Source organism: Thunnus albacares, chromosome 3 (genome assembly GCF_914725855.1).
Source record: "Thunnus albacares chromosome 3, fThuAlb1.1, whole genome shotgun sequence".
NCBI lineage: Eukaryota > Metazoa > Chordata > Actinopteri > Scombriformes > Scombridae > Thunnus > Thunnus albacares.
In genome coordinates, this window is record NC_058108.1 from 13,780,784 (window position 1) to 13,808,061 (window position 27,278).

General features: G+C 40.5%; 1 protein-coding gene and 1 long non-coding RNA gene across 4 annotated transcripts in view; one reads left to right on the forward strand and one right to left on the reverse strand.

Moving 5' to 3' along the window:
• The window catches only part of sh3pxd2aa (SH3 and PX domains 2Aa), a 110,174-nt gene that overhangs the window by 61,603 nt on the left and 21,293 nt on the right, over positions 1–27,278 (forward strand). For 2 of the 3 annotated variants that reach the window (XM_044346564.1, XM_044346565.1), the window contains exons 7-8: positions 8,491–8,619; positions 24,633–24,746. In XM_044346564.1, the coding sequence (XP_044202499.1) occupies positions 8,491–8,619; positions 24,633–24,746 (243 nt within the window). Of the gene's footprint in view, positions 1–4,879; positions 4,925–8,490; positions 8,620–24,632; positions 24,747–27,278 lie in introns of all 3 variants that reach the window. The other variant, XM_044346563.1, reaches the window with a different exon arrangement.
• LOC122979250 lies at positions 885–22,834 on the reverse strand. Its single transcript, XR_006402826.1, has 3 exons — positions 22,825–22,834; positions 16,042–16,050; positions 885–994 (listed from the first exon to the last, which is right to left on the reverse strand). It is a non-coding gene; the product is annotated as an uncharacterized LOC122979250 (long non-coding RNA).

Sequence of the window (27,278 nt, forward strand, 5' to 3'; positions counted from 1 at the left end):
TACAGAAAAAAAAACACAGTAACATACAACAACATACAAACAAATAAATACACCAAGGAGCTAAAATGTGGAAACGAGATCTGTAAATGATAAATAAACTCGATAAACACAATAAAAGATCAGATCGAACCTACGTAGCATTTAAAAGTTGGATTGCAGAGGGGATAAACAATTTTAAATGGGGGTTAGTTTTGCAAGCAGGTAAAACATAACGACACCCTGATGGTAACAGAAAATTCACTTGCAAGAACATGTCCAGAAGAAGCCAAAATACTTGTTGCTTTCCGGAGGATTTGTTGATTGCAGAAAGAATTCAGGTCTCTTTATTTAACTCCGATGATTTTAGAACAGATTTTAACATTGCTGTTCAGGCTGTTTCTATCCTTTACTGTGAGGCTGTGAAACCAGCAGATAAAAGAAAAACTTAGAAGACTCTCAATAAAAGAATGATAAAAACGACAAAGGTTGACAGGCCTGACAGAAAAGGAATTTAGTTTGCGGAGAAGGTGAATTCCCTGTTGCCCCCGCTTCACAATATTCTCTGTGTCAAATTTGAGATGCTCATCAAAAATAGACACTAAATATTTGTATGATGTGACAAATTTCCACACTTTCATTATTTATGATGCACCCTTTGGCTGCATCTAGGGGTTAGGTTGCAGATAACTGATATCGCCCCCCCCCCCCCTCCCCTTCCATGCATGTAGGAGAACCTACAGTGGCTGCGAATCTCACGAAAAATGTGAAAGGTCCCCTTGAAAACGTGTTTAGTTTGTCTGTTCTTGGCTACTGTAGAAACATGGTGGGCTCCATGGAAGAGGACCTGCTCCCTATATAGATATAAAGGCTCATTCTAAGGTAATGAAAACACAATGATTCTTATTTTCAGGTGATTATACACTAATGAAAACATACTTATGAATATTATATTCCATTTCTGCCAAGTCCATTCCGCTAGATGCCACTAAATACTACATGCTGCACCTTTAAATTACTTAGATTGTTTCCTCAGATTAGTTATTTGTGCACTTCTTGAATTAAACAACATTCTTTCAAACTGCTAATTCCCTAAAATTGATAGCATTAAGCTTTCACCTTCATTGCTCTGATTCGCCTATATTTAATACATCTATATATATTTTTGTTTTTTAATTTGCTCTGAGATATGAAAATATGTCAAGTTTGGGCTGTTAAACACAATGTAGTGTTATCTTTGACATCACTTAAACATCCCTTGACTAAACATGGTGAAGGTGTTTTGCTACCATTCACATGAAAGAATGTTGGGGGGGGAAAGCTTGAGAGCACAATTTAGCGATTTACGACTTGAATTATTAACTTTAAGGAACAACCAAGGCTTAGTAGAGACTCAATGCAACTCACAGTTAGTTTTCAAAACATCAACACCGAGCTGGAAGAAGTTTGTGGGATTTGAGAACATTTGTAACAAAATCGGAGAGCGTATCTTCAAGGTTTCTGCATCAATTAGTTTATGAGATATCCTATTAGAAAGGCCATATAGACACTTTGCTGTAAAGTCTGGACAGATGCTCTACTCTTTGTAGTCGTTAGGCCACAGTTTTAAGCCTATTAGTGGACTGTGGTTTGTCAGGGTGGGGGATGTGTGGTGATGTCAGCAACAGGAGCTTTTCATTCAAAACACAATCTACTAAGTCGACAGAAAAACAAGATAGATGGCTAATAAGGCCCTCCAATCCAAACCTAGAAACAAGGACTTCAGAGATTTTTTTTCATCCATTTTTCACTGTCCCTAGGCCCTTAATTGCAGGGTAATGCAGACGTTTGGGGGCAGAATTCTAGGAAAATTACCCACAGCAGCAAAGGGACAGAGAAAACACTGGGCTCTGCTGGTTTGTGGCGTCATCACCCAACCTGAAAGGAATTAAGCATCTATGTGTGTGTATTTGTATGGTCGGTGGGGGAGAGTTAATATCAGTCAGATGTTGAGCACTACATTGAGAGCAGCCGGGTGGGTAATAATCACGGTAGGGCGTTAGTGAGTGGGATTTGACCCTGGCTGACCTGGGACCAGCCCATATCCCTCCCTTTGGGGCCAACATCAATCCACCAAAGCTCCTGAGGCTCTGGTGGATAGCGAGAGGGGATTTGGCTTTTATTATCTCACGTGAGTCAAAGGAGAGGAGCTGTCGGCTTCGCAACAGGGGCAGCACTCACCAGGATCCAGTACAACATTCTGCTCATGAACTATAAAAAAAGCGTATTTGATTATTTAGGGAACAGCTGTACTTTGAGGTTAAAAATGGGTTTTGAATGTTTGCAAAGACCCTAGAGGGATACAACGAGATGTGCTTGTTAAAGGCTATAAATGTTCAATTTGAGTGAAAACAAAACTTATCAGTAATATTATGTATACGCCTCAACCACATCTGTTTGACTGTGTCGATATTATTATGTACTGTACAGTACATAGATGTGTTTAGTTAAGGCTCATGGTAGGTGCAGAGAAAAGTTGTTGTAGACAACATTCAGTTACACTTAGTAAAGATGTCATTGTGATATTTTGAAGTGGGCAATAATGGAACAAGAGCAATAATCTGGGGAGAAAAAAAGAAGATATTTGTTCAGAATGATACATGTGTTCTCAGTGCATAAACCAAAAAAAAGCAAAGGCAAAAAGAACCTGGAGTTAAACAAAATAAAATAAAAGTTGACCAAAAGGCTTTTTGTTACCATTTAAGATATTTATATATTTTAGGAAAGCTGGCTTTTTCCTCATTTGCAAAGTCATTTGTAAATACTGGTGTTAATATAATACCTCAATACTCATACCAAAACATGACTTTTTTGATACCCTAGTTTGAGGAATTTAAAGCTTTGCTAGAAGTGTGGCTCTAGGAATGGACATGTCAAACGGTCCTCCACTTCCAGACTGTAATATCTCAACAATCACTGGATGCCAGATTGCCATGAGATTTTATACACTCATTCATGATCCTCAGAGGATGAATCCTAATGAATTCATGATGTTCTGACCTCTCTCTTCTAGCACCATCATCAGGTCAAAACTTTACTTTGTCGAATATTTTGGTTTCCTACCAAATACACCTGCAAAGCTAATGACATTTCCTTCAGCCTCAGCTGTTTTCATTGCCATACTAAGATGGTGAACATGGTGTACATTATGCTGTATTTGGTAAACATTAACACGTTAGCATTGTCATTGTGAGCATGTTAGAATGCTAAGTTAGCATTTGGCTCAAAGCACCATTGTGCCTAAATACAGCCTGCTTTAATCCTACAAATAATGTCAAACTGCTAAAGTCTAAAGTTAGAAATGTTTCACAATTTAAATCAGAAAATATATGATCCAAGAATAAGTTCACAAGCCTAAGAATCTTACCAAGCATTCAATGCCAACTTTGATTACTTGACACTTTTCCATATGCAGCGCTATGGACACATTTTCAGTCAGCACACAAAATCTACTAAAATTCACTGCTATGGTATGAACCTTCGCTGCTCCACATATTACAGAAAATAAATGGCGTTAGAGTATGATGTGAGGGTGAATACTGTATATCTGGGGGTGACAGTGAAATAGAGCGTTGCATGACACTTAATTTTCTTGAAATTGACCCTTTTTTCATGTAATTACTTTTAGTTTAATGCTACTCTGCAGCTGCAGCATTAATGGGTTCTTAAATTCTACAGTATTTTACAAATAAATATTTTGAGATGAGGTAGTTTTTGTGTATTTAGCCTGGCTGCTTCTGGGGCATTCAGTTTGAAACTTATTTGAAAGAGAACTTCCCATTTGGCTTGTTTATACTACAAAAGTCCATATACATCTGCAGACATTTAAGCTCCTGCTCTTATTTCTCTTACATTTAAGTGCTAGTGGGCTGAGACATTGTCACTGATTTCCATACATGAAATAAAGTTGAATTCTTCTTAAAACAATGCTCTTTCATAATTTCAGACAACAGTTGCTTTGAAATGTGAAGTATTATTACTTGAAGAAAACTACACAAGACAAAAAACAAGCATACATGAGGATGGACATTGCTTATAGTATTTTTAGAGGACATATCTGCTTATTGTCAGTAGCCTGCCCGGCCCCAATCCTGGTTACAGTTCCTTAATATTGTTATGGCCTGTTTCTCTAGGAGACCGGCAGCCCTAATGCTGGGTCACTTCCAGGAAGAGATGACAGGTCCATACACTAAAGTGATTCTTTTGGTCTGAAAATCTTAAATCATGCTTTTAGATCAGGGCTTTCCTGCTTAATAATCAGCATTCCACTCTTGGTCATCACCTCCTCTGTCCCTGTCTTCTCTGATGCATGGCGTTTAATTTCCTTGTTGGAGGCTGAGATGTTTTTTGAAGAATGGAGGTGGGGAGTAAGGAATCACTTCAGAAGTAGATGACGCCTATCTCAGGTATTCCAGGATGTCCAGACATAGGGATGGAAGAAATATAGAAAGATATGAAGAGATGGAGGAAATGGGATCATGGGAAGGGTGGAGCGAGTATCTTGCAGTCTGAGTGAGAGAGGGATTGAGTAACGGATTAAGAATGGGGTGTTGGTGATATACAGCACCACAACATTGGCCAATTACTTTGGATTTTTTCGTGCCATCAGATGCAATTTATTCACTTCAGCATGAAGAAAACACTGGAATTAAGAACACAGGCTTGTGCTCTTTGACTTGGAGTTTGTGCCTTCCATCTCTTGAGTATCATTCCAAGATGAGAAGGCCCAAACTAAATTTGCAGGACTCTATCTCTGTCTTCAGTGGGTGTGATAAAGGTGTGCTCTGCCATACTGTTGCTTTCTGCATGCTGTCAAACTGAATAATCTTCCTCTGCTTCTCTCTTTCCTTCTCTATGTCTGCAGTATGGATGTACGGCTTTACAGACAGCCCGAGGAAAGAGGCCTCAGGTAGCCTTGTGTGTCTACGTCAACATGTTAATATGCATGCACTACTGTGCTCGTGTGAGAGAGAGACGTGCCAGCTGCATCCCTTTTGGTTTTTCAGTTTATTTCTTTTCACACTTTAGCTTTCTCTTGACACCTGCTTTGCATGCACTGTCACCAGCCTCTCCTTCCATCCATCTGGTCATATTCAGCCTCTCTCCCTCTGCAATCTATCCATCCATCTCTGCAGACCTGCTTGGCCAACACATCAGCTGGGCACAGAGCCATGAGGGCCAGAATGTGGTCTGCATGTGGTGAAGCAGCTTAGACTTAAATGAGGTGTCAAGCCAGGTTCTTTACATTAACATTACACTTCCACATGGCTTCAGATGGCTGGCTGTGACCCCATTCAACTTTTGGTGTTTAAAAATGATGAGTCAAGAAAGAAGAACTGGAATCAAAGTCTCTTCTGCAAATAAACATCTCAGCAAAGATAATTTTTTTTCCTGCAGAAATAAACAGACATTTTAACACAAATACAATCACAGCTTTGCCCATCTGGTGAACATTTAGCAAATGTTCTTTGAAACGTTTAACTGTAATTGAGACATTGCTGAGGAAAGACACAGATATGTTGTTTCCTTCCATTAGAACTATCAAAGTGTCAGTACAAGTTAAGAACAACAAAGACAAGTGCCTTTGAGCAGACAAAAAAATGACCATAATTATTGAAGGTGCAAATTTCATACAACTTGAAAACCTCCAAGTTCAGCGATTCTCTGTGTTTAGATATTCGACGCTGGTCTGTGTCACACGCACACACACTGTAACACAACATCCAAGTCCACAAACAAAATAGAGAATGAACTGGAAGTGACCTCTCTTTCTCTCTCTCTCAACCCAAATAACAGCAATCTGTCGTAGTGACAGAGAACTTTAACCCCTGCAGATGTTTGTTTTTGTTGGCTAACTCCCCTGATTCACCTGTAATATATACAAACTGTCTTGCATATTGAGTTTTTTGTAACTAATATTTTTGTTGCTCATTTTGGCATCATGAAATCTGTCTTTATTATACCAAAAACAAAATCTCTTCATACAACATTGTGTACCACATTGATAAATATAAAATACTGGACTGTACTAACATGCTTTGATAATGCATGTTTATTAGGTTATTTTTTTGGAAATATTACTTCAACATAATATCTTATTATTTCAATGAAAAATACTGAAACAAATGTATATGTGACACAAAAAGGCAATTTATTATTTTGGCCGGTGGATTTTTTCATCTACCAGTCTTGGCAAGTGAGGCAAAAATGAGAACCTATCCTTAAAGGTTTTTGGGGTCCAGCTAGTGGATGGGAGTGTCACCATGTTCTTGTTTTGTCTAGAAACCTCGATTCTAAAGATTGGTGATGTTGTCTATAGTCTGATCATCTTATCGTCACCCTGTGAAATCGCCTTGCCCGATGCCAGAAGAACGTTACATGACATACCTACGTCCTGTCGTCATCACCTACGTGGGCTGCATCTCCCTATACCTGACATTGATTGGTTTGTAGACAGGCGTGCGTCTGACGTCGGAGTGTTGTCATTTCAGTGGGTAGCCTTCTATCGCCGGTTGATTAAATAGAGAAAAATTAATTAACAGATTCATTGTATTGCCACTATATTATATTATTATACAGTTTCTTTATCTTCATCCTGTCTGCTCACATCCTCTCTCTCTCATCCTCTCTGAAAATACCTGGAAGTGTCAGCATTTTTAGTTTTTCCCAGTTTACATTTTATAACGTTGTTGGACCATATTTCAATTAAAAACTTGGTCTCTTCCCTCTCCATGTGCTACCGCAGCTCATTTCTCCTTTTTTGGTTCTGACGATAGCCTTGGCAAGGAAAAAACACTCGTCCCTTCATGATCCTTCATATATGATCCGATTGCCAATTGGCACAAGCCGACTGGATTCACATCGTGACTCAGACTAATTGATTAATCTGCCAATTATTTAAACAATTAATGAATTAATCAATTGTCTGTAAAACATCAGGGTTAGGGCTTGGTTTATTGAAATTTTCTATGATTCAAGACAAGGAAAAGCAGCCAATTCTCTGATTTGAGAAGCTGGAACTGCCAAAGTTTTCACATTTTAGCATGGAAAATGACTTAATGGACTAATCAGTTATCAAAATAGTTTCCAATTAATTTTCTGCTAACCAAGTAATTGATTAATTGACTAATCAATGCAGCTCTAACAGTCTTTAATTTAAGATTGATGATAATCTTGTCCTTAACCACCTTTTAATTGCCAAAACTTAACCATGCCCTAACTATACGGTAGCTGTCATGCATGGATGTAGTAAGAGTAATTAAGAAAACTGTTGTCATTGGATGTTCAATAATATCATCATTGAGTTGCAGGATTAAAGCTTTTTGCAAAACTGTCTGATATCAATGTTCAATTTACTGAATAGGCTGCAATCAGTTAATAATTTGTTGTCAGCTTTGGGTCACACCTCTCTGACCTGCCTCATGTCATGAATTATATTTAAAGGTGGATTCACACTTTTAACAAACACACTTTGAAACAAACTGCAGGACTTTTTTTTTTTTTTTCATTATTGCTATATTACCGTTTCATCCCTGACTTTTTCTGTCCCTGACCACATCACTGATACAGACATACTTAAACAACAGAGAACACAACAGGATGTGAATCGTAATCTGCTGAAGACTCCCTCTGAATCTGCTTGGACCATCTCTCTGTGGCCAAACAAGCAAATAAGCATGTCTGCAATTCGATCAGATATGAACTTGGTGAATGAAAGGACTGCTGGCATTGAAAAGGTTAAAACATCAGAGAGAGAGAAGGAGAGAGAGAAAACAGAGTGGCCTAACCCAACTGAAATGCTTTCTTCTTTTGTTTCACATAAACATGGACTCAGCCTCCTGCCCTGTTTCTCTCTCTCTCTCTCGCTCTCTCTCCTCTAGTCCACTCATATGTTTCTATTTAAGGCCAGCAGTGCCGACTACCATGATTGGTGTGTTCACCCCCCCTTCCTGACTCCCTGTCCAACGGCTGGCTCCCAAAGGCAGTGGAGGGGAGGCCTTTCCTCTCAACCGCACTGTTGATTTTCCACAGGGAAACTTCACCATTCTTCCACTCATTCGCTCCCCCGTCTTCCCCTTAAACCGTCAGCAGCTCCTGTAGTTCTCCTCCTTTCTTTTACCCCCTCTATCTTTTCCTTAAAGTTTGCTTCAGGTCATGGATCTACTTTAGGCGCGAAATGCAGCCCCTACAAACAAATTCTACACGTCCCCTTTTTTTGTTTTGATCCCTTCCGATGCTCCTCAGTCCTTCACTGTGGGCCGGGGGTCTCCTCAGCTATATGGCCAGAAGTTTGGGACTATGCAGCCAAGTCGTGAGCTTGCGTTCTGATTCAGGGAGGAACAGCGGCGGCGGGGTGCGGGGGTCGGCCGATGGCAGCGCACCGGGTGCACAGCAGCAGTGGTGTAGTTGGTTGCAGCGGGCGTTCGCGGGGTGCCACGGCAGGCAGGTGGCTGACAGCCTGTTTCTTCCCCTCAGGGATTGACAATTTGGAACCTATGGTGCTGGAGCAGTACGTGGCGGTGGCCAACTACGAGAGGCAGGAGAACTCGGAGATCAGTCTCAAGGCTGGCGAGACGGTGGACGTGATCGAGAAGAGTGAAAGTGGTGAGTGTTTCTTTTTTTATGTCTTTGTTTATATGCCAAGTTTCTGTGTGTTGAACTCTGACCACCATCTGCACACATAAGAATGTAGGTTTTGATCCATAACAGAACATTATTATTAACACATGTTGTTTTGAAAAGTAGTGGATTTCTTAAAATGGCATGTTTTCAGAACTGCCTGACATTTTGTTTGTTTCTTCCTGTTTGTATCTCTCTCCCTCTGAGTACACATTAGTAGCATAAACAAACTCCTCATATACACAGAGAAGCATTTTCACTCAGCACCTCTCTCTCTTTCCTCTCCTCAGTTTACTCTCTCTTTCTCTAACTCCTTTGTCCACAAGAGTCCCCCCCCCCCTCCAGCCTTCCTCCCGCTGCTCCGCTCTCTGTCAGTCTCTCCTCTCGTCTCCCAATCTCCTAGCTGGGGCTTGGCACCACCTGGAGGTGCTGTTTGGCTGGCAGCGGTGTGTGTGTGTGTGTGTGTGTGTGTGTGTGTGTGTGTGTGTGTGTGTGTGTGTGTGTGTATATATATATGTGTGTGTGTTGTGGGTGTGAGGATGGAAGGCAGTATTGCAGTATTACAGCTAGAGGCCAGTCTCTTGACTTTTAAAACAAGAATGTCAAGTAAATTCAAAAATAATTGTCCAGCCTTCTAAAAGAGATTATTTGATTGGTTGAATTGGGCTGCAAACGAAGAAAATAAAGTCATATGTACTATGCATGCAGAGAATTATAGTGACAATATTTGAACACTGGTAGTGTTTTCATCACCTAGAGATGTAGCACTTTTTTTAGCACTGTTAAGCAGTCCCAGAGCTGGCTCTCATTTTCCATACACTGACAGCCAGCAGCTTGCACAACTCAGGAGAACTCAGCAGAAAGTTTGGCACAAACACACCATGTCCCGTCATTCCTTCCGTTCTTATCTATACACTGATTACACATGTGAATTCAGTGTTTGTGCTAGCACATCTTTGAGTGATTATGTGCCTTAATTAGTCAGTTTTAGCGTCAAACCGGCTTGTCATTTCTACATCTCTGAGTATGAGTCAAATAGCATTTTATCGCACTACCCATCACCCACTCAGCATAAATGAGATAATTGTGGAATGAAGTTTTGACAGAGCAAAGCAGATGCATGGGAAGCGATCTCTTGTGTGATGTGGCTTTTGGTCAAACTTGTACTCAAAGAAGTTGATGTCTTCTCAAGAATGACTTCAAGGATGTGAATGTCTTAATTTCCGGCTTGTGAGATTTTGAAATGTCAAGTGTTCCCGTTAACTCTTGACTTGAGAGGAAATTCATTTTACTCATGCAACTTTGATTGCCAGAATCTCTTTGGAGTTAGGTGCATACATCATTGAATGTTTTTGTTTAATGAATATTCATAAGTGTGCCTAGGCGTGCAGTAATTTTCTCCAGTGATCCCATTTCTTTATATCCGGCCTCACAGCATCTGCTCGCCAGACACATTTGAGAGCTCCATTCTGAATGTTAACATTGAACATCAATTGAAGCACTTACAGGCATCAACTGCAAATTCTGAACTCTGAGGAACTCTTGCCCAAGAACTGGATGTTAGTGCTGTCGTCATTTACTAGGCCAAAGAAGTGGAGCAACTGCCATGACGACGACGATGATGACATCGCTGGAAGCCGATGCCAAGACAAACACATCTGAGAACTCGTATAATATCCCACAACCCCCTTCCCGCTTTCAAGGCTTTACTGTAGCCTCCTGGTCTGCGCGTGCTTATTTCCTTTGAAGTTTTCAATGCAGAGACACTGACAGTCCAGCCGTTAGTTAGAGATTATTTTCTTTAGCATCTAGTCACCATGTGTCATTGGAGTACCATAATATCTTTTAATCTTCTTCAGGCAGTGCTGAAACCAATGTTTTACCTGCTTTTTTTTTTAAATGCATTTTTCTGTAATCCACATATTGAGCACAGACGGTATCATGCATTAATACACTGTTCCCTATTCCTAGCACAGAATATTCCAACCAGTGTCTGCAGGCTTAACCTGATATAATTATGGGTTCAGCTCTGGAGTCGGATGTTGTTGTTGTGAGAAGTTATTGGCCTTGCGAGTCTAGTCCCAGCTGTTTCACTGTACTGTGTCAACAAGACCCAATATCATCATGAAAACTGGTTAAATCATAAGCACTGTGTGAGACCAAGGGGTTGCTGGATATGTGGATGGATATGCGTGGGTGGTTATCCCCCTGTGTGTGTGTGGGAATTCTGTGTCTACGTATTGTTGCACAAGCATCTTACAATTTAGGAGTTGCTATTTAGTAAAGTAAAGATTTATGAAGCACCCAGGGAGTGGGGGTTGGACAGGCTGGAATCGTCCCTCAGAGAGGAGCAGGGGCCTCATCTGGGACACTGTCCTGGTTTTCTCCCTCTGGTTCCTCCTCGGACATGGGAACCATAGAGTGTCTGGTGAGAGGAATGTCCCAGCTGGAGAAAATAAATCTGCATAATGTGACCAGTTAAATGATATTGTGTTTCAGACTAAGGGGAGGCAGCGATGTGAAGGAGTTCAAAAGTCACAGAACTGTGTCACATAGTACTTGATGAGAATTTTGAGATCCCTCTTGGAGAGCCAGATGGGGCGAAAGCTTTTTGAATGCATATTTATTTTATTTTCTGTGATTGACAGTTCACCGGATAAAATCTAGATTTGTCCTGTTATGGTCAATTTTATGCATTATATAGAAAAAGCAATTACTATGTCTTGTCAGTCTACAGGTTGTCCATATTTTCAGGCGTAATTAGGCGTAATTAGGCCTAATCAGGCAAGGCAAGGCAAGGCAAGGCATGGCAAGTTTATTTGTATAGCACATTTCAACAACAAGGCAATTCAAACTGCTTTACATAGAGCATAAAAGGCATTAAAACAGAATATAAAAGCAACACATGTAAAAAGACATATGAAAACAATTAAAAAGTGTTAAATTTGGAAATAAAAAAGAAGCTAAAAAGGGAATAAGACAGATAAAACAAGAGAATAAAAGTAACAGTGCAGTGTAGAATATTAACCCTTAATGTGGTTTAATGAAAGGCAGCGGCAAACAGAAAAGTCTACAGCTGCGAGGTCTAAGGTCAGGTCTAATTATCGTTGGATCTGTTTGGATCAGGTCTGACTACCCTTGGATCTCTTTTGGATCTGGTGTCAAATAATAATTTATGCTTCTGTTCAAGCTCAGGACCTCTACTGCCAGGATTAACTAATCTTGCAAACAGAGTGAGCACTGACAGTAAGTGGTGCACTTGGATACATGTATTTATATTAAATTTGGTAACTTTTAGGTGTTCAGGTGACCTTGGGGTCTAAAACTTTGACCTTGTATTTGCAATGTCCCCAGTTTGAGTTCAGTAAGGTATGTTTGCTGCATGTCATACCTATTTTTTCCCTTCATTTTCTTTTAGCTCTCTACTGTCTGCTACCTGATAAAGGCACAAAAACCCAAACAATTACTTCACAAATCTGTAATGTCCATTAATGTTTGAAGAACACTCATGAGTTGTGATCCAACAGATGTTTTCTTTTTTGATATCTGATATCACATAAGACAATGAATGGTAAATTTAAGAAACTACTTTAGTCTTTGACAGAGGAGGGGGGATAATACCCCCTTTTTCCTTGTTTCATCAGCCGAGACTAATGGATCTGCCAGGAGGACCTTCACTTTAAACTACAAACAGGATCCTTTGGGTTAGTGTGCCGCCCAAGCCACAACACCAGCCGGAGAAGCCATTTGCCCAAATATCTTGGCCCGCCTTGCTGCCAGGTTTCAGGGGCATTTTGTCACAGTTGATTTAAAGAGATTAGACAGATTTGCCTACCCCTCACCGGACTTGACTCTACACCTAGCATACAGTCCACCACCTCCTGCTGTGTTGCCATATTAAACTAATTCTCTACTTTGGAAAATGATAATAGTTATGTTTTTGTGGACTTCAGCCATAATTGCTACATGGAAAATAAATCAGTTACTGTACGTGTCATTTTTGTCAGCAGGTAAACTGCTGTTTGAGGAAGAGTCAATGCCAAGAGTTTTGGCAACATTTTCCCACCACACCTCTCCCAGTACCCAGGGGATCTGGTGAGGCTGGCAGCACTCAATCTAACCCACAACACCTTTCCAAACGTTTGTCCTCAGTGTTTTACTTGGTCTGGCTCGAGACTGTTTCCTGTGCAGACCAGTTTCATAACCAGAAAGCCTTGAGCTAAAACTTTATGTCAGAGCCTTGCATTGTAGTAGGCCATTTGCACTACAAGCTCCAGTTAGCTTAGGGTAAGTCTTACCTTAAGGCTATGAAATAATTGTAGCTTTTGTCGGCAGTAGTTGCTGGAAAATTAAGAAAATACTCTGTATCCCAGCATTGATGAATTCAGTTTTTCTATAATTACCAACACACCACTACCCTTGAGGATTTTACTAAAAAACAATGTATGGACTCATACAGATGTATGTATCTGCAAAGACCCTGTCCTGTGCTTGTATTTTGTTTTCCTATGATTTTGCTATGTTTGGGATGCCTCTGGGTGTCAACCTTTGGGCAGTGGGTGTGTAGCCTCCAGCTAATAACAATGCATAGGGTATGAGGTCTGGACTTGTAGCATAGTGACCAGGTTACTGTGTTTTTACATGATTCAGTGTTTCCCCTGTTTCTCCATCTCCCTCCTCTGTTGTGTGCAGAGAGCTGCTGTGTGCTGCTCCTCTGCTGTGGGTGTGTCTGTTTGACCGACACACACACATGCAGAGCAGAGAGTGGGTGTGTTTATTTGTGCTGTAGAACATAACCACTGTGAAACAATCAGAAAATAACGTTTTATTACTCTGGTTCACAGCTTTGTTCTTGCCAGTTCGCTCTCTAAGCTCACTTGACCACCACTCTCTCACACTTTCTTTCTCTTCCCTTGTTTGGAGGGAGCTTTAAAAAGTTTTGCAAAGAAGCTAGCTTAGGATGTCAAATGTAGCCTACGTCTTTAATTAAGGTGTAATGAGGGATAGCTTAAAGAATGCTCTGGACCAGGGAAGGCTGTTTTTGACATGATTCACATGGGAGACTGGAGGCAAGCATTAGCATTTCCTTCAGGCTATAAAACAGACAGCCAGCATCAATCAGGGTGCTATGTCTTGAGCCAAGAGATGGCCTAGTATCATTCTCACAACATCCTATTGTAGCTGTGTTAGCTAGCTTCGCCCTCAGGCAGTAAAAAAGCACTAAACTGCTTCAGTCATTTCATTCTTAGAGCTGAGCTCAGAAAATCTGGGGATAGCAGAGGCTTGGAGGAGACTGTACTTAAAGCTGACCAAAGAGTTGCCTGCAGGGGCTCAGGTACAAAACAGCATATTTCAGTAAGCATAGCAAAGAGATGTGAACAGATTCTTCAAGATAGGCTGCTGTAGATCTCCTGTCTGTGTTAAGAAAAAGTCTTTTGTCTTTAATGAGCATGATGATAGTGTTAGCAGTCTTAGCTACAGGGTTGTAGCACAGGCTAACACAGAGACATACACCATATGGAGGATCAATGCAGGGATTTAGCCTTACCCCGCTGAGCGTGATGTTTAGTCAACACTGGTTATTGAAAGCCCCACCGCTGGCTATCCACTTTCACTTGTAACAAGTGTACCTCAGTAACAAGACCCTAGTTTTATGAAAACTACAACCAGGTAACGTGAGCTTCAAACTGGGATGTAATGCCTCCATCTTACAGTGTCAATAAAGACCAGAACCTTGAAATTGGCTCTGACTTTCTAGGAAGAAACAGCATGAAAGGGGTTGGGTGCCCCCTCATATACCCTATTTTTAACTCTGAGACAAGCTTTGAAGTGTCTTAAAGTGATACTCCACACAAAAATGGATGTTTTGAGAACAGAACGCTCACCCTTTGTAGGTTTGAAAGGTGGCTGTAATAAAAGTTTGGTTCCTTCTTCATGGTGAACGGAGGTTGTGGTCAGCTTGGATTCACAGCAGTTTAAGTGCATTGGAACAGTGACAAGTTTTCACAGCAGTTTTAGTGCATTCAAACTTCTCACGCTCAGAGAGTAGTGAAGTGGGTGGAGGTGCAATTTTTCAAGTATTTTTACCTATAAGTTGACATTTATAAGTCATCATGATAACTTTTATGTTACTCCCATGGGAAGCCCCTGGATAATATAGTTAAGGCTGCTCATTTATAAATACTGAAATAGTTATAGCAATCAAGCTATGACTAAACATGAAATGTACATTGAGGAAGAAGTCTTAAGAAGTAAGAAGTCTAAAAGTGAATTTATTTTAACCACTGAATTATTATCAGTCATATTTAGCTTCAGCTCACCATTCGCAGTGCAGGAAACAGGATTTGTTGTATTTATCTTACAAAAAGCTGATAGGAAGACACAGTTGACTTCTCTCAAGTTTTAATGTACAGAGACTAGGATGTTTAACTTTTTTTAATCAAAAGACCAGGTATTTTCTAACACAAGTTTCTTATCTTTTGCAGTGATGATTCAGCCAGGAGAGTCTCATGCCAATACAATTCTTGTCACTGCAGGAAATGAATGAGACATTCACTTAATGAACCTTGAGAACTTGAAATAACTTTTCCAACTTCGCTACTCTATGGACTTTATGTGGAGTATCAAAGTAAAGGATTTCTTTTGACACAACCAATTTACATGGCTGTACTGTTTTAAGGCTTTATAGCTGGTTAAATAGAGTTAAAATACAGATGTAATTGCTGGGGATTGTGCCTGGTTCTTAGTTGGAATGTGGTTCAGTCACTAACATTTTCATCTTTAGCGCATTTACTGGATGGACCAAAAGCATATTTTTAGATGATGATCTAGGTCAGAAGAAAGTTGCAATCTAATCCCATTAATGAAGCTGGTACAGTTCATGTTAGTGAAAACAGTGGCTGATTTCACAGCTGGTTACAGGCAGTAACAATTGTTGTGCTGCTATTTTAAGCATATTCTTTGAATCTCCCCTTCTGCTTACTCTGCAGAAAGATAAGCAGGCAATTCAGTACGTTGCTCTGAAAAGCAGCACTGCGTTCCAGTACTCGCTGCTTTCCAAGGGATCTGTTCCTAATTAGAAGCTTAAAGGGGGGAAACAAGTATGACAGTCACCTTGTGGGTCCTGTGTCTAACAGACATCATTGTCAAAACTGTCTGATGACCACATTGACGTTCCCAAAATGAGAAACCAAAGGCAAAGTGTGCGTTGTTGTTTTTGGACAGGGAATTAGCATGGAATACTACGGCTTTTAAGCCCCAGCCAAACATCTGCTGGCTCTCCCTCCTTTGTTTTTTTCTGTCTTGCCCCACACCGCTCTTTTAATCTGTTTCTGCCCCTCACTGTCTTGCTCTCTTTCCCACCTCTGTCTTATTTGTATCGTCCTCTCTTTTCAGATCTCACATCACTTCATGCATCTCCCATTCCTCCAAACCTCTCCCAAGGGGCCAGGCTTATGACGGTCAATAATAAGCACACTCTGCTCATTTACTGTGCTCACTGTGACCTCCACTTTCCCTCTGTGGGAGATAGCAGGCAATTATTGCCTGCCAAGACATGGTGTAGCTAAAAACTCCAATTAGAGCTCAACGCTATAAGAAATGCTAATTACAGCCCTTCCACTGTCTTACATATTCATATTTTGTGCTGTGCATGTGTGTACAAGTGTGGGAGGCAGCAGGTGTTGCTGCACAACCTTTCTGAATATTAGTCATTAGTTGTTGAGCGCCTCATAAATCCTCCAAAACAAGCTCGGTTGGGTCTGTTATGTCAGACAAACTAGCGGGAGCATGTAAATCAATTGAGAAGAAGAAACACGATTGTTGGACTGCTTCTATCCTAGTGTTTGCTTTAGGTAAAGAAGTAGGTCAGGTTCCACTTCACCAAATGCCTGGACATTAATAAAGACCTGACACCTACTGTTACGGGAAGTGAGCACTCATGTTCTCATCCTATTGAACTCCAAGCAATATAGCTCTGGTTGAAGTTGAGAGGACTCACAGAGCTCTGGGATTGTTTTGCTCATCAGTGTGACTCAAACACACACACACAGAGTGGACACAGCCACCAATAACAAGGTATGATGATTTCGACCCGTTAAAACAACAGTCTACCCCTCTGTTCTGCTGTATGTACAGATGGCTCCACAGTATGCACGTCATTACCTGGACACCTTTTATTTGTCTCTGTTCTGTGCTGCTTCATTTTCACAGCTGCCACTGCTGCCTAAACCACCCACCCCACCAACTGGCTTTGGCCAGTGTGACTCTTGTTTTTACATGTCAGGCCATGTGCACGTACATGTGTAGTTATGTGTCATGTCTCAGAGAAAAAGTGATATGTTTGCTGTTATATAAGGAGGTCCCTGATCACAACTTCAACAGCCTCCAAGGTACACTGGATTTTTTTAAGCCTCATCAGAGTCCATGATAAACATGATTATCATAAAGGGTTCACTTTTCGATCATATGTTGGAAGTCTAGAGAGCAACAGTTCAAGATTTCTTTCATCTCCAAGGTATATATATGTACTGTCTGTATTTTTACTTACACAAAAAGGCATTGTAATCAGTTCCTAGCGGATACTTTTTACATTCTTCACTTTAAAAGTGCTGTGCAGAATGAACAAAATACCAGCAATTTTGTCTTTCTTGTAACCATGTAAATGCAAGGGTATATCCTCTTGGGAGCATGAATGTGCTTAGCAAAGGTCAGAACAATGTACCTGTCACATAAAGAGATACTTTGTGTGCAGCGTGTTAAGTTCAAGTAATGGTAGAGGGAAGCTCATGGAGTGTCCCAAATTGAAAGTGTTGATCCTCTGAGGAACATGAATGTACTCAGTAAATGCTGTGACAATCTGCCTCTAAAACTTATTTTAAAAGCTATGAGTTTTAATACTTTTGAGTATAAATATTGGCCTTATGCCCTGTTTTCACAAGAAACATTGGGTTTTATGAGTATGAATGTCTTATTTCTTGAGAATTTGGCTGGTAGTTCTTGAGATATCTTAGTCTCGACCAATGAAGAGACAGACAAATGAAGCAGCACACTGAGTGACCAAGTCACATCACCATTCTTACTGCGAGATAAGACTAACTAAACAGCACTGCGTTAAAAAACAGGCTGTGTTGGCTGTGGCATGTTGCTTCATGTAAGACAATGAAATACAACCCAAGAATGCCTGTTTGAGTTGTAGATCCATGAGTTTGAAGGCTTACCAGATGCCAAAACAGTGCACAGAGGTTAATAATCCTGTGAGGAAGGATTTACAGCTTTAAAAAGTTCTACAATGACAGTTACACTATCCCTTTTCTCGATGATCACTTGATGCAAAGTAATCTACTAGGAAAGTGCACTTGCACATATTTGATTGGCCATTACAATGTGTTGCTAGACGACATCGCATTGCACTGTGCAAAACGTTGCCAGGTTCCATTTGTTTTCAGTATCCTCTTTGAACAATTGTCACGTCTTGCACCTCTTTGACAGTGTCTTCTGATGATACATTGTACAAGCTAATATGGTTCAAGCTCAAGCCATTAGGCCTTTCCACTAACAGAACAAAAATATCATAGAAATATCTGTTACTGTCCATAGTCATTCTCCTTGCAAGTGAGTATATACATGCCCTCACTCAACTTCACTGGTCAGTTTATGCATCATTCCATGCATATGCTGAGCCAAGTTATGCTTTGCTTTAATTGACTCAGAGTAATTCTTCTCCAATCTTCTGCCAATCTTTGGCCCAGATCTCTTTCTACCGGACAGATTTTCTGTGAAAACTGTAGTCTGTCCATGGGCTTCACACATATGAGGGTCAGCCCACTTCTCTCAGGGCCCAGGTTTGCCATGCTGCCAACTGGCTATTACACTGAGAGATTGAGTGCTTTCCTATCTCTTTCACTGTATCTGTCTCTGTTTTTTATATCAGCATCTGCATCTCCACGTTGTTTTCTTTCCCCTTTTGCCTACAGTCTATTCTACCCTCTGCGAGAGTGGAGTGTATGTGTAGATTTGAGGGGGGCCAGCAATTTTTCTGGTCCTCATTTATCTGCTTTTACTGTGCTCACTTTCTCCAGAGCTGGATTTATAGGGGAACTGGGTCCTGTCAAAAACCTTGCCTCGCACTACCATGTGTGCACACGATGGAGCCTGAAGCTTGGCGTGTGTGAATAATATGGAGAGACTGCTCAACTGTTTGTGACTTTAGGGATTTTTTGTTTCTGTGTGCAAATGTGAAGAAGATAGAGAACCCAAAATGATCTGCCAACTTTGGGGTGGCCAAGTGATATTGTTCATTTTTCTTCACACAAAATTCCTTGCAAATTGTTTTATGCTGTGTACCAACTAGTACTGTATATCCTTCTACACCCAAAATACATATTACATCTACCTCTGCATCTCCTGAAGTGAAATGAAATATCAGAAGTAGTTTTCGTATTCCTCCGAAACACCTATTGAATAATCTTTTATTCTGATGACAGCTTTGATTAACATAAGGCTAAAAAGAGTCATGTAGTCTGTCTTTCTTCAATCAAGTACAACTCTAAGTACAGATCCAATTTTTACTATTTAGTGGTCTGGAGAAAGCCATTCATGCTTTTAATTCTCCACATTTGGACTTCTGAAACCATGATCATTCTGGCATCAATCATAACTTTCCACAATGTCTTCATTGTGGTCAGTACCGCAGCTGTGATTTTAATCAGCACAAACAGATGAAATCACATCATTCCTGATTTAGAGTTTGTGCATGGTTAAGTATGATTATGCATGTCTCTAAATTAGCGGGTGTTGAACTCCCACCACTTTAGGATTCCTTTAAAAAACATGTAGTAGAGTTGCTGTCCTGTCTCTTACACTCTCCATATCTTTTGTCTTATGTTCACTTTTTAACGTCTTAACTATCAAATTTTAGATAGTGACTCATTAACAATATTGTTAGGACAGTCTCTCAGTCTCTGTACAACACACACACTCCTATCAGTTTTAGCTACTGAAGGTAGGATGAAATATGCTGCAGCTGGGAAGTTCACACTTGCCACTGTTGATGGCTAACAGTCACCTCAAGCCTCTATCAGCACAGATTTATTGTTCTGTTTTTCCACCAAGTACCAGGTGGGCTGAAGAGAGGAAGAGCTCCTGCATTTATCTCTGTGCAGATGTAGTGCTCTCCTGCATGCAGGTGGCTCCAATTCTGCTCTAGCTTTTTGAGTAGTTGCAATGAATCAGCCTATGAAAGCCCTAATGTGTTTCATATGGTCCCAGCTATTCTTACTGCTGGGCGGACCTTTCACACTACAGCAAAACAGAAAGTAGATTGGAAGCTCCAGGAATCAAAACATAAACTCTTAACTAGTAGTTTTCAAAGTGCAGTCTGATGCCCACAAGACTGCTACAGTTCATATATGAACACACACACAGACACAAAAGAAATAAATTCTTATTGACACAGTTTAAAGCCATTGTATGGTCATAGTCTGCCTCTCTAACCTTTAGACCTTCTAGATACCAAAGTTTGACAGCCCCTCCTGACTTTACAGCTCTCAACTATGGCAAGCACTGTTCATTATAACACTGGGCTTCACAAACCAGGAGCTATGGTGTAAGATTTAATTAGTACAGTATAACTATTGGGATGTCAAATATAATTTCTTATGAAACCAATACCTTCTCTAGTCATGACCAACAGGGGTCCTAAATGGATCCTGACAGATCCAAAATGAACTACACTGACCTCTCTTGAAGCCAGACTGTGCTGTAACGTCTCTGCAGGAGTCCGAAAGCAGGCGAGTACAGAGCGTCTACAGAAAACTAGTGTGATTGTGAGGAAGTTCAGGCAGGATGGGCTACACTGTAGCTACTGTGCATAGCCCCCATGTGTCTGTAGGCCCTCAGGTTGAATTAACTCCTGTGTTGACTGCGAGACATGACCCGCCGTGGTGAAATTTAGACAGTATTTCACTATGATTTTGTGTGTGTTTTTATGCTGCAAATAAACTGTCAATTCAGGGGGGCTCAGGCCTGATTTTGCTTACATGCGTATAAGGAGGGAAGAGGTCACATGCAGGGGGGGTGGGCAAGCTCCTCTACTGTGGTCTGTCAAGTGTCAACCCAGCAATATTTTAATGCCTGTTAGTTTAGTTGTTGTTGTTATAGTCTGACATTAATGAAGCTCAATGCTACTTTTCTAGGAGGAGCATTCAGCTTTCTGTAGTGCTACTGTAGCTGCAAATGCTCCTTAGATATGTTTGAATTACCTGTAAACTATCTGTAAATTACCTGTAAAAAGAGAGTAGGTTGATATTTTTGATTTTCACGCATTATGCAAATAAATTTTTATTCTGGTGTCCAGAAAATTTACATGAGAGAAATTGAGCATTTATGTTATTTCTTGACCTTTGAGCAATAGTTTGTGAAAAAAAAAATTCAGTCCACTTATCTTTTTATGGAGCTTTTATCCCCATCTCATCGTCTTCTTCAACGGATAGTTTGCAGCCAACTGATCAAACTAACTTTTTTTTTGGTGAATGGTGAGAAAGTTTACCCCACGTCAAACATTGCACCAAAATAACGTTTGAATATACGTATTATTGAAACAATTAGTCATTTAATTAATAAGTTGATCAACATAAAATTAATCAACAATAACTTTAATAAGCAATTATTCAATTAAGTCATTTGTCAAGCAAAAAACTGCCAATTACATACTGGTCCCACTCCTCAAATATGAAGATTGACTTTTTTCTGTGTTTTCAGTTTCTTAGTTTTTTTCTCTGTTTCATTGTTAATTGAATATCTTTTGGTTTTGGACAACTTATGATAGGCGTTTTTCACTAATTAATCAATTATTCAATAATCAAAATAATCATTAGCTGTATGTCTAAATATGTAAAATATGTGTAATCTACAAGAGGCTGTGCAGTTATCAAAAAATAATCCCTCAGCCTGAAATGAGGGGAAATTAACATCACTGCTCAGACTGGATTATCCTGCTAATAACATGAATATGGTAACATGGCCTCTCAACAGCGATCAAAAATATTGTTCAAGTATTGTTTATCAATAGATGGAAATTGACATTGCCTTGAAATAAATGTTGCTTGACTATTTACTTAGAAACAGCTGATACAAGTAGCCTTTTGGCTATGGGGCTGCTATGTCATGCAGCTGTCTGAAAATAGCATTCTGTATTCTTTGAGGCCGTACATATACAGTGATAACTTATACTGTGGCTGCTTTATACAGTAGGAACACATTTTCTCCTTGTTACCATTACTGTTATTTTCCCTGAGATACTGCTTTATGTTACCGGCATATTTTCCACATCATTCATAATATGTGTTAACGTGATTGGTGTCATGCCGGGTAATAAAAAAGGGCGTGATGGGTTGATTCACCCAGGCTTCTCCAACCACACTAGAGAGCTGAGCCATATGGCTGTAAATACATTGGAGCACTCTGATGACCTAATTGTTGGACTCATTTTGGAGAAATGAAAAAGAAGTTTGTTGCCTTTTTTGTTCTACTTTTCTGTCTATCCCCACCAATCTCTCTTATTCTGTCACTTCTACTGTACTTACACATTCAATCACACTGGCCTACAAAAGGACCAGCTGGTTGCCAGTTTAATTCCCTGGAATGGTTGTGACAGTTAGTCTGTGTGTAGCAAAAGCATAGCACACAGTAACTGTGAAGTGCCCACAATAAAGGCATTGAACCACTCACTTTTTTAGTGGAGCTACAGTGCCCTCTTAAAATGTTCTTTCATGCTGTTGTTGTCAATAGAAACCTTATGCAGTAAAAAGTAAGTGCTGTGATTCATAATCTCACTCTTTTGCTGGTCAGGGTGAGCCATCATGCCAACTTGTACTGTATATATTGGAAGAATGTGTCATTCAGTGGCTTCTAGCCAGAGGTCTGAGCAACTACACTAATGAAGCCACATCTCCCCACATGAACACAAGTGACATGCTCAGCTTTTTTCAGCACCAGATACAGTATGATCCCAAACTACTCGGCACACCTCTGAATTTTGTAAAGGCATTATTCACTACAGAATGACACACACTGGTTGTCAAAACATGATCGATGTAAAATGACTTGCCTCTCGGTTCTTTTGGTTTTGGTTGCCATCCAAAGTGATGTGTTTTTGTATTTGTTTCAAGTTAGCGCTGTGAGCACTGTAACAGAATAGCATGGATGTGACCACAAACTTTTCATTAGTCAGTAGTACTCAGTACATGATCTCTCTACAACTTTGGTCAGGCTATGAATGAAAAAAGTAAAGTTTAATTAAAATGCATAGCAACACTATGACATTAGACCATGATATTCAATCAATTCCTGAACCTTTCCAGCTCCATCAGACTCCCTACAGACACAAGATTAGTCAGATTTGGGTAAAGAAACAAAGGATAAACATGGAAAATGTACACATTCCAGCAAGGGCCCAAACTACTTGGGGGAGCTCTTTGGTTGTTTTATAAAGCAATAATGTGTCTTTTATGAACACTGTACTTTGAGAATACCTTGGAAATCTGTAATTGCAGCAAGTCAACATGGTAACTAAGTTGCACTTCTCCCAGCCATTTTTTGCCCCACAGGGCAGTTCTAGGGCAATGTTGGTCAGGCGTGATGTATGATGGTTGGTTCACCACTTTGATCCAGACTGCGATGTTGCAACTATTTGATGAGTCGCCATTTTGCACAGATATTCAGGGTCCCCAGAGAATGAATCCTGAAGACTTTGGTGTTTTCCTGACTTTTCATTGGGCGCCACCAGCAGGTGAAATTTATCTCCATCTGCTCAATGGATAGGCACAAAATTTGGTACAGACGTTCATATTTCCCATATAATCCCATATAATCTTACTTACTTTGATGATTCCCTGACTATTCTGTAGCACCATCATTGGGTCAAAATACTTTATGACCAAATACCTGCAAAACTATGGCAACCTCAGCTGTACTTTGTGTTAAGTGCTAATTAGAAAATGTTAGCATGCTACATTTGGGCTACAACATGCTACAACAGGGGCAGCTGTGGCTCAGGAGGTAGAACGGGTTGTCCACTAATCGGAAGATCGGTGCTTCAATTCCTGGCTCTTACAGTCCAGTGTGTGAATGTGTGTAAATGATTAGAGTCTGTCTGATGGGCAGGTTGGGACCTTGCATGGTAGCCCCTGTACCCATTCAGCGTATGAATGTGTGTGAATGGGTGAATGTAACTCATAGTGTAAAAAGCACTTTGAGTGGTTGGAAGACTATACAAGTACAGTCCATTTACCATTTAACATGCTGAACTAAGATGGTGAACATAGTAAACATCAGCATGTTAACATTGTCATTGTAAGCATCTTATCATTAGCTTTTCATTCAAAACACCACTGTGCTTAATCTAGCATTATTGGCTAGCATTATTTTCCCTTTTTTATACTTTAACCTTGATTTGTCGAACTTTGAGCCATTGAAGTTTGAGGATGTTTGGGAGGTCTGGCCTGGGCAGCAGCAGTGATTTAATCACTGAAAGCACCTACTGGTCTCACCAGATTCATCTTAAACAGAACAAGTGCTTTCTGAACCTGTGTTGATCTGTTTTGTTTCAAGCTCCACTCCAACTGTCCTCTCTCCAGTGTCCTCCGTCTCTTTCAGTGTCTGGTTTAGTAATGAAGACAGCTTTCCAAGTAGGTGAAACCTCCAACCGCCATGACTCTGCCTCAGATCTGTCTGTCATTCTGATACAGACAAGCCCAACGTTACCTTTCATACCCATGCTGAATGCACCATAGTGCCATTGCTGGCTCAAATGCAGTCATACTAAATTGTGCTACAGTTGAATGATAGGCAACAATGACGTGTAATTTCCATTGTTTGGTGTAAATCATCATGTGGGAACGATCCACCCTGCCATCCTGAAGGCCTTAATGATTGTTAGCAGAACTAATATGTTCATCTCTGTCTTTTTCCATCTCTCTTTCATCTATGTTTCTCTCTAGGTTGGTGGTTTGTCAGCACAGCAGAGGAGCAGGGCTGGGTGCCGGCCACATACCTGGACTCCCAGAATGGAACTAGAGACGACTTGGATCTGGGCACTTCCAGGACTGGAGAAGGTTAACCCAGACACACACAAACAAAACATTATTAGATTCATAAAACACAGAAAGACATAAACGTCATCCTGGCTGTTGTTATTTGAGAAATGTCTGCGTGGAACAGGCCATGATTTCTCAATAATGGTTTTTGTGGCCGTTTTTTTCTTTGTTCACATCTCAATCTAAGACTGAAAGCAACATAGAGAGCTTACTACTAAACACACAAGCACATACACTTACACACTTCCAGTCACACATTAGGAACCTTGAAGACCACAGTCGCAACACCATGGTGAAATGGTACCAGACCGCAGCCAAAGGGTTTGCAATATTTTGGCACCACAGAAAATTCCTTTCAACTCCCCCGGGAGGCTGCAACTCTTGCAGGAGCCTCATTTTTTTGTGACCCTTTCCTCCTTAATGTTTAGTCTGAATGCCGGGATGGAGCATTTCATCACTGTCATAAGCCCCTTTCTGCTTTTAGACCAAGGGAAATCCAATAGAGATAAATAACGTGCAAACACACAAGTATGCACACACGCATGCACAGAGATGCTTATGAAACTCTTTGGTGCATGCACAGATGCACACAGTTCTCTATCTGCAGTAGTGTTTGGTAATGAAACAAGGATGGGGCAATAGTTAATTGTTCTGTAGTGTGCCACTGGATTATCCGACAAACATTTTCTGTTTCTCATTAAGACATGCCAGCCTCTGTGCTTCATTGAACTGTGCACATTCTGTGAGAGACACACACACACACACACACACACACACAAAAACACACTTTGCTAAAATGATGACAGCTCGTGCACAGCTGACACTGTCATTGTTATTTGCTGTTCTCATTCCTTTCATGGATTTCTTCCCCCTCACACACACTGACACAGCCTTAATAGATAATGCCAGTGCCTGTAATTGTGAAGTCTCTTACAATTGTGTATCCAAGTGATAAAATAACAAACTGATGGATTCAATGTTTTTAGGGTTTGGCCTTCTTGTTTTCTTTTGTATTTCTTCATTGTTCAGATATACAAAAGTTGAATTTTGTGTGCAGTAGGATATCAAACAACTACATTCAGTTCCATCTTTTGAGGGATAATAAATGAAATAACATACATGGCATGGCAGCAAGTTGTTTAACTATTTATATGATAAAAAACTGAAACAGCTGTTGGTTTATCACAGCCTTTTGTGGATTTTATGAGTGTAGACTAGATTCATCTGAGCAGGTCGAGGCTACAGAGCCCTCTGACAGTGGGTCTGGGCTAGTCTCTCCCCTGTCCACTGACACAAGCTAATTTACCTGCCATAACAGGCACAGCTGATGTCAGAGTAGCTTTTCTCAAATGCAGAGCTTGAACTGTCTACCTGTCATCTCTTCCTTTCATGGTGCAGAACTTTATTGAAATAACCAGCATTTTTGGCTGCTTATTTCTGATATGGTCTAAGGCAACTAAGGGCCTTAGTTGCTGAGATCTTGGAATACAGAAACTTTGCTACAACAAAGCCCAACAGGGTTACTACTAACGCAGATACAATAAGGCAATTAAAATTGTCTTATTTTTGGTAGGAATTATGCCAAAACCACCACAATAAGTTGCAATAAACCTGAATTTTCCTTGAAGCCTGTGGGTTGCATCACATTTGACTTTCTTACTGTCTTCTTTCTCTCTTAACCAATTTATTAGTAAGTGCCTGAGCTCACAGCTACACACAAGTACACACACTCTCCCCCTCCACCCATCCCCATCCCCTGTCAGCGGCCCTCATTTTCCCATTAGACCTGGTGTCTTTGTGTTTGCACACATCGTCACTTCTTATTCCTGATCTCCCTCTTCCTGCTTCCTGTCGTTTCTTACATCTCATTATCTCTGCGTGGTCTGTAACCTAATTCCACTGACAGCTCAGCTCGCTGGTGAGGAACAGACAGGCACAGCCTGGCCCTGGTGAAATTACCTCGAAATAACATTTCCCTTTGTGCCTTCCCATAGCTGATATTTCAATTAGGAGGTCAACAGCAGTAGGGTGGTGCTCAGTGGGATGAATGAAAGGCAGAGAGTGGAGGGGAATCAAAATGGAGAGGAAATGACAAGTAGCAGAAGCACACAAAGGGAGAGAGGACGGATGTCAAGCCGAAGGAACGATGGAGAGATAAGAAGGTGAAGAGAGGAAGCGAATGAACAGACAGAAGATGGAGAAACTGAGTGGCAGAGAATTAGATTAGCACAGTAGAAAGACAGATAGAAGACAAATGCTGTTTCCATCTTTCCTTCCCCTAATTAATGTGTTTGCTCTTCATGTGGCCTCACAGAATGCATGAAGATAGGAAAATGACCCATCATGTTATGACTGCTGCTTTATCATACAGGCTTTTAACTAACAAGGAGTGAAAGAGGTTGAGAGTTCAGCACACATCAGCTACAGATTGTGTACAGTCCCATAGAGACACTGGATGTAGACCTCTTTAATTTCTTCCTAGTCAATCAGATGATCTAAACTCATGAGTGGAGAATGTAGTAATGTTATCATCATCATCTCATGTCAGTT